The 8,313-nt window shown below is 41.2% G+C and overlaps 1 protein-coding gene across 2 annotated transcripts; it reads left to right on the top strand.

Annotated features, from left to right (window-relative positions):
- The first annotated feature begins 1,566 nt into the window (after positions 1–1,566).
- Positions 1,567–5,001, top strand: LOC123119244 (uncharacterized). Of its 2 annotated transcripts, none has more exons than XM_044538968.1 (4): positions 1,567–1,846; positions 2,160–2,606; positions 3,020–3,255; positions 4,188–5,001. In XM_044538968.1, the coding sequence occupies exons 2-4, from the start codon at positions 2,198–2,200 to the stop codon at positions 4,746–4,748; spliced, it is 1,206 nt and encodes a 401-aa protein (XP_044394903.1). In that variant the 5' UTR covers positions 1,567–1,846; positions 2,160–2,197; the 3' UTR covers positions 4,749–5,001. The 2 variants fall into 2 exon arrangements, with proteins under 2 accessions (XP_044394903.1, XP_044394902.1); XM_044538967.1 differs by having other exon boundaries at positions 1,584–1,846; positions 2,180–2,606.
- Positions 5,002–8,313: the final 3,312 nt, after the last annotated feature.

Below are 8,313 nucleotides of genomic sequence, written 5' to 3'. Positions count from 1 at the left end.
CCTCAGGAAAAGAAAAATGCAACAAATATGGTCTTTTTGTCGATAAAGGGTGAATTTTATTGACTCAAAATGAAGCAAACTACCACAACGACCATATCTGCACCAACCATCTCTTGACATCGCAAGAACAACAAAGTTCTTCAACAACAAGGCCTTCAGAAAGGGAATGGCGTTGAAACATCATCATCACCTGATTAAACAACCAAATGTTAGAATCAAGATTTTCACGCTGAAGAACTAGTCGAAAGTACATCAGAGCAACACCTTCAACCAGGTAAGGATGCAAAAACATTGTCATTGTCAGGTATAACCTCAGGTTAGACATATGGTTTTCACCTTGGAGCTCAAGACCGGGTGCTCAAGAAGCACCACCAAATCGAAGTCAATCATGTGTTATCGTCACCACTTTTCCGCATCACAGCAGCTCCATGTAGTGGTCTACAAATCCGTTGCCGTTGCTGCACCACCAAACCGTTTGCATCAAGCCGTCGTCCATAGATTGCATCTCATCACTAAACGCAAACTGGTCAAAATGAGATAAGCCAAAATGCTTCATATTTTCTTCTACTGGTTTTTTCTGAACGAGCAACAATAGAGCGAGCCGACAATCAGGACGAGCGGCGCAATCACTAGTTAACGGGTACCACTTGCAAAGGTCACTCCTACCTTCTCAGGAGGTGCACCACTTGTAGTAACCTAGTGTTTTTTTTTCCGTAGATTTGTTTATTCAAAACGTTTTATCTCTTGAACTGTGCGTCCCAATCCTGAACCATTTTCACCGTTGGATTTCTCGCATCGAGATCTTCTAAAAAACAAAAGAAAAAATGAAGCCGAAAGCATGGTTGCGGTTTTTCATTTATTTTCCTTTTTTCTAAAAATACAATTTGTTTTCTGTGAAAACAGAGTGCTTCTCGCGGAAGGAAATCTATATTTCTATGACAAGAAAATTTGTGCTTCTTGTTCAAGTAATTTTTTTTTGTTTTTTGAGAAGCAGGGTTGTGCTTCCATGAAAGCAAATATGTGTTTCTGGGAAGCACATATTTGTTTTCTTTTCGAGAAACACACCTGTACTTATCTAGGAACCAAATATGTGCTTCTCATGAAAGCACAACTTTTTCCTAAGAAGCACAGGTGTGGTTTGCAAAACAACAAAATGAAACAGTTTTTAGTAGAGAAAACAAACAAAAACCAAAAAGAGAAAAAACATCTAATACACAAAAAATGTGTTTAGAAAATTAAAAATACCAAAATTCAGAGAAAGTGCCCAGTACGTGACACATGATGACTGCTGGGCCCACCACTTCGTATGCTCGTATGTCAAGAAAGTGACTCTTGCGAGAGAAGAAAAAATAACTCTCTTTTTTAGTCTAGGGTAGCGCTTGCGTAGTTGCTGCTGACGAACGTGTGCGTTAATGGGCCGGCCCAGCTGTGTGCTACAGGGTCTATTAGGGTCTATTAGGGCCTGAAGGCGCTAGAGAGCTCCCCACGGCCCTCGATTTGGAGAAAAAACAATTCAGCACTATTTTTAATGGGCCCTTCTTGCTGACAGCCAGTGGCACAACAAGGCCCAAGGCAGAGGGAGACCGCACGCGCAATCTGGCAGCTAGCCAGAGCCAGAGCCACGATGCACGCGCCTCCGCCGCCGTGTTGATAGGTTGCTGCCGCCTTGTGCGCCGGCACCGCCACCTGCTGATCCCGCTCCCTTGTCACGCACCTCTGCCGCTCTCCCGACGCAGCCCGCGTCGCGCCGTCCCGCGGCCTGCTCCTGCAATCCGGCCTCGCACCTGCCCCGGCGGCCCTGTCCCCGCGGCAGCCGCCGCGCTGCAGGCTTGTTCCCCTTCTTCAGGTGAGGCTCAGGGCTTCAGGCAGCCGGCGCTGGTGGTTGTCCTTTTGACATTCCGTATCATGTGTATGTGTCCCGTATATGTGTCATACTTTAGCGCCGAGCTTAAATAGAAGATTTAGAGATTTTGTTTTCAGTTGCATGTGTGAATGTGCAGGACTATTCTGACATTTTGGTATTGCCATTTGTAGTTTCTGTCATGTTTTATCTATTTGGACCGTCAAGCATTGAGTAGAAATTCTAGATTTATTGGGCTAAAAATGTTGAATAAGCCGGGATGCTCCACTCATGCCATAATCTGGACCGTTTTTTACAGTGCGTTTTGGCCTTCCGTAGATTATTCTCGTCAGAACCATGCTGCTGGAGATTTTTGGATCTGGAATGAGACTAACACGGAATAATGACCGGGTTCTAAGATTGCTCTTTGGTGACCGATCTGCTTATGCATCCTTTGTCCTGGCAAGCAACATTGCAGTAAAAGGAGTGAATAAATGGGGCAGGCCAAATTGGCTCTGCGTCCTCCCTTGTGTCAGTAACTATTTCTGCACCTCCATCTATGCCACCAGAGGCAAACAATTTGCCACCACCAAGGGGATGGACACATCAGGGATGAAGGGGCGAACGAAGCAAGTCCTTGTTGGCCATGCCTCTTATCCTGTATCTGAAGCCAACATCTATAAGAAAACCACCCATCGGGATGGTTCTATATACAAGATAAACTATGGTATTCTAAAGCTATGGCATCTTACTCAACGTGGTGAGAGTAAGTCACCTATCATGTTCCATTTTATTTTTAGGATGCTTACCGGCTATATAGTTTGCTTGACTGATTTAAAATGCATTCTTGTATTTAAAAAAATGCAATATATATCTGGATTGTTATAAAGAATTTATGAATTAGCAAAAAAATATCATGCTTCATTTAGATATATAAATTTGTCGATATACCATACATGGTTAGGATCTTGTCACTAGTTTTAGTCCTACAAATAAGTTTCCCTTGTACTCATACACCAACAACTTCCATGACTCGGAAAATCAAATGACATTATTCTTCTTCTTTCTAAACTGCACAAATATGTATTGACAAGCATAATTATAATTTTATTTTTTTGTGTAAATTGTTTGTATAAAACATTATTTGTTGTAATATAACATGTATTTTTTTTCATGAAGCACAACTAGAGCCGATGATGTTCTCAAATCCCACGAATTGTTTCCCGAATAGGGATAGATGCATGGTACATTCTGCAACTGCTATGATGCAGATTTTCTCGCTGAAATTGGAAAAAGCTAGTACCAACATCGGCTTGGTACAACTATATGGATATATAGCAGTGTGTGATCGTTATGATTCATTGCTTAATTATGTTTTCAATCGTAGCAGGGATGATCCCATCATCATGGAAGAGGTGCACATTTTTACATATATATGCAATTATATTTAATATTTCATTCATTTAATAATTCAAGTCAATATCCGCTCGAGTTGTTCACCTACCTCCATTGTTTGATATAGGGTTGAAATCATAGGATTTTCTCTCTCTTGGGATTCATTTGCGCTATAGTTTATTGAAATTCTATTCACTTCAACCTTTTAGGAAGACTCCTATGCTTTTCCTGTCCACAATCAAACATCCTTTCAGTCTCTTGTACTGAAGATGGCGTGACACTCTAATCTTGTGCTTTAGTGTAACGCTTTTCGGAATCCTGCAACCAAAGAGGTCAAACATTTGCGGTGTTGGTGATGGTGGGACCACTTTGATGATCTTATTTGTACTCCCTCCGGTCCATTTTACTCCGCGTATTAGATTTGTGTCAAGTCATACTTTGCAAAGTTTGACCAAATTTATATTAAAATATATGAACATCTACAATACCAAATATATATTCTATGAAACCACATTTCATAATGAATCTGATAATATTAATTTGGCACTGTGAGTGTTGATACTTTTTTCTATAAGTTTGGTCAAAGTAGAGATACTTTGACTTTGAACAAAAACTTATATGCAAACTAAAAAGGAGCGGAGGGAGTATCACTATATGCATTCGTTTATGCAAATGCATGTGCTTTGAGGATCTTATACAACGATGTGTTTTTTTCCTTTGCATATGTTAGGCAAGTTTGTGGTTAGTTATCTTTGCATGATTTATCGAAGTTATGTTTTATATGCAGTCAACTTATGTTTGTTGGTAAAATATTTCAAATGATTTTATATTGGAGGGTTTGGATTTTACTATCATTTATTTGAGATCTTTGTCAATTGACATAAAGTAGAGCATATGCTTCACATATTTCTTACTTTCCATGAGGAGCTACTAAATAATAATAGGTTTACAGGGTTCTCTTATTGAGATGACTGGCCCTAAGAGAGGCATCACAATGGTAGCCCCTGCTCTAGTTGAGTTCGACATGAGGATCAAGAAAGGAAAGCAAGAAGATGATCTACAACTAATTGATGGTGCAATGGAGTACCATGATCTAGTCACACCTGAGTATCCATTCACGCATCGGATTAATGGAGATTGTGGTGCGGTTGACATCACTTTAGCCCTCGTTCGTTGGGCATTTGAGGCCACAATAGATGTTGTCATATCAAAAGTGCAGTGTGGATTTGATTTATCTCTCAGTTCGTGTGTTGTCCTTAGGAATGGATTACATGAGATTCAACTCTTTCGTGGCAGTGTTGTTGAGTCATGTGGCTTAAGAAGATATGTGATTGCTGTAAAAAAGGATACTTTGATGCATTTGAAGTTCAAGGTAGGTCAGAATAGTTGTAAAAATGATCTTGATCATCATTGTTTTTTCAAAGCAAAAAAACATGGGTACGACTATCAGCAAATCATGCTTGAGCTTGCCTCTATCTCAGTGAAGGTGACTTGGTCGAACTTGCAAAGGTAAATCACTCGTTTCATATTCCAACTTTGGTTGTGTTACTAGTTGAATGTACGTGTGTTGCCATAGAAAACAAATAAATGGCTCCACAAAAATGTGTATACTCCGATTATTGTATCATATTTGTTTACAGTGGGAGTATCTAAAACGTCTTATATTTCTTTACAGTGGGAGTATTTATTATTCAACTCTATTAGAGTTGTGCGAGTTCAGATTTGTATGATTTTATTAAGATTATGTAATATATATATTTGTTTGACTTCACTTTTTATGTAGAGGTGTTATTCTGTTTTTTTATTCAAGACACTCATCATTAAAAAAGGTACTAAAATAATTGATGTATTGTTTAGTTTTACTATTTGAGGTCACACGTGAAAGAGTCAAATGACTAATATGATACCCTAGAAAACAAATATAGGACCTGATCAAGAGGATGGACTTAAGATGTACTGTATGTGCAATTCGCTACTCAAAAGATAAAGTTTGATTGTCACTACCGTCTTTAGAGCAACTCCAACGCCCTGACCCAAACGGACGGCGATTTTGTTGTTTTTTATCCGTTTGGGTCGGCCGCCAGGTCAGAGTCCGCTTTGTTTATCATTTGAGTCGGCAATGTGCCCAACGCACCGACCCATATTTACCCACTTGGCCTGCTGGCCGCCTTTTTTCAACAAATATGCACACATTTTGCATAGTTTCACAAGCAAACAAATAGCATAGTCTCACAAGCAAATAAAGCATAGTTTCACAACCAAATAAATTTAGCATAGTTTTACAAGCCGAATAAAAATTAAATTGTCTCAAATACATGTGAAAAGAAGATACATCTATTGGTTGCCAACATGAGCCCGCATATGCTCAACCAAATCATTTTGCAACTGCATGTGAGTTTTCCCATCACACATTTCATGGTGAAATTGGGTGAACTGTTCAAACGTTCCCGCTCCTCCATGATCAGGCACACCATTCTCACCCTGAAACTGAAACCCTTGATCGTAGATACGTTCCGGGCGCTCATCCTCTACGATCATATTGTGCATGACCACACAAGCAGTCATCACCTCCCACAACTTCTTGGTGCTCCAAGTCCTAGCAGGATACTGAATGATGCCGCATCGAGATTGCAGAACACCGAAGGCACGCTCGATGTCCTTCCTAGCACTCTCTTGCTCTTGGGCAAATCTTTTCCTCTTCTCTCCGATAGGTTTGAAGATTGTCTTCACAATAGTGGTCCACTGAGGATAGATACCATCACATAGGTAGTATCTGTTGGTGCAATGATTGACCCCTTATGTTTTGGAGTTTGTTGACATGAACAGTATGGGACTTATGTGTTTGCTAGTGCACACAGAGTAATAGGTCTGAAGTCATGAGGAGTTTGATGCAAACGACGAAGGTAATCTCCCTGCGTTGCAGTGAAGGTTATCACTGAATATTATGATAACAAGAGTGACCCCTCAATATTGCTGACGTGAAGCAATTGGTACCTGTCCGAAGAAAGTGACTGTGTCCGAGGAGATTGAAGACGAAGTGAAGACGTAGCATTTATTTTGTTGTTCTTCTTCTCTTTATTGAGTCATAGGACCACCGTACTATTAAGAGGGGTGTAGCATTCGAAACTTTGATTCTTTGATGCTAAACCCAAATCCTATGGAAGTTGTGAGAGAAATCTCTTTGTGATCCGAGCAAATACTTGCCAGCAAGAGACTGAGATCTTCTTCGATGCGAGATATTTGTCTTTGATCGAGGAGTTAGCATTGCTTGTTCCTCAAGTAATGTTACTGTTGCTCCAAAATCCAACCATTGTGAACGTGTTGGTTGCCATTGGCTGGACCTCCTGTCCAAAATGGTCATTTCCCACCAGGGAAGGCTGCGGCTATAAATAGTCACCCCGCTCCGGCGTTGTCCGGCGGCTGCTTCGTTTGATTCTAAGAAGATTATTGAGCAACCCCCTCTCCGAGTGATTTGAGTTTAAAATCCACTGAGAGAAAACCCCTAGAGCCGAAGAATTAGATAGTGGTTCAACATCACTTGAATCTAAGTCCAGTACATTCCGCCTATTACTCTTGAGAGCTGCAAACTCTCTAGACGGTTAGGTGTCAATTTCTTCAGAGACCAAGAGTTATTGTGGTTCTCGAAGAAGAAGTCTGTAAAGGTTCGGAGATCACCTCAAGTATCTACCATGAGTAATCGACATTGGTTAACAAACCAATTGTCGCGAGGAGAATAGGGCGAAGAGAGTTTATCTTCCGTGTTAAGTCACAACCCCTCCAACCAGACGTAGTCCTTGTGCAGAAGGACGAACTGGTCTACCAAATACCTTGTCACCATCGAGCATCACTGGTTACCTCTGTTCTCCCTCGGTACTTTCGAATGTTATTAATTATGTGATTTGTCTCGTTGCATGTTCTTAGTTTCCATTCGATAGCTTGTATTTGCTCGCTGTACTCTGTTTTATTCGCTCCGCTGCTGGGTTCCGAGAGTTTTGAGATTTCCGAAATAGATTTTAGAACTCCCATTCACCCCCCTCTGGTAGACATACTTTGTTCCTATAATTGGTATCAGAGCAAGGTACTCCTTGACTCTACTCATTTTGGTCTAACCACCTTTGTAGGATCGAAAGCAGTTCTAGAGGGGGGTGATTAGACTACTTGACCAAATAAAAATCTAGTCTTTTCCCAATTTTAAGTGTTGGCAGATTTTAGCGATTAGAACAAGTCAATCAATCAACCTACACATGCAATTCTAAGAGTATAGCAGCGGAATGTAAAACATTGCACATGAAGGTAAAGGGAAGGGTTTGGAGAAGGCAAACACAATGTAGACACAAAGATTTTTGCCATGGTTCCGATAGGTGGTGCGCTATCGTACATCCACGTTGATGGAGACTTCAACTCACGAAGGGTAACGGTTGCGCGAGTCCACGGAGGGCTCCACCCACGAAGGGTCCACAAAGAAGCTACCTTGTCTATCCCACCATGGCCATATCTCCCACGAAGGACTTGCCTCACTCGGGTAGATCTTCATGAAGTATGCAATCTCCTTGCCCTTACAAACTTCTTGGTTCAACTCCACATCTTGTCGGAGGCTCCCAAGCGATACCTAACCAATCTAGGAGACACCACTCTCCAAAAGGTAATAGACAGTGTGTTGATGATGAACTCTTTGCTATTGTGCTTCAAATGATAGTCTCCCCAACACTCAACTCTCTCTCACTGATTTGGATTTGGTGGAAAGAAGATTTGAGTGGAAAGCAACTTGGGGAAGGCTAGAGATCAAGATTCTTGTGGTAGGATTGGAATATCTTGGTCTCAACACATGAGTAGGTGGTTCTCTCTCAGAAAATGAGTAGTGAAAGTGTAGGCACGTTCTGATGGCTCTCTCACAAATGGAGATGGGGGTGGAGGGGTATATATAGACTCCACACAAAATCCAACCGTTACACACATTTGACCCAACTCGGCCAGACCGAATAGATGAACTCGGTGAGACCGATTTAGTTCAAAATGTGAACGTTAGGAATCTCGGTGGGACCGACAGGAACAACTCGGTGTGACCGATGTGCAAGGGA

Source organism: Triticum aestivum, chromosome 5D (assembly GCF_018294505.1).
Source record: "Triticum aestivum cultivar Chinese Spring chromosome 5D, IWGSC CS RefSeq v2.1, whole genome shotgun sequence".
Lineage (NCBI taxonomy): Eukaryota > Viridiplantae > Streptophyta > Magnoliopsida > Poales > Poaceae > Triticum > Triticum aestivum.
Note: the sequence above shows the minus strand (reverse complement) of the source record. Positions and strands in the feature narration are given on the sequence as shown.

Coding starts and splice junctions, on each gene's coding strand:
- LOC123119244 (XM_044538968.1), top strand. CDS start 2,198: ATGCTGCTGGAGATTTTTGGATCTGGAATGAGACTAACACGGAATAAT. Junction 2,607..3,019: donor TCTTACTCAACGTGGTGAGA/GTAAGTCACCTA, acceptor TTTTTCATGAAG/CACAACTAGAGCCGATGATG. Junction 3,256..4,187: donor ATCCCATCATCATGGAAGAG/GTGCACATTTTT, acceptor ATAGGTTTACAG/GGTTCTCTTATTGAGATGAC.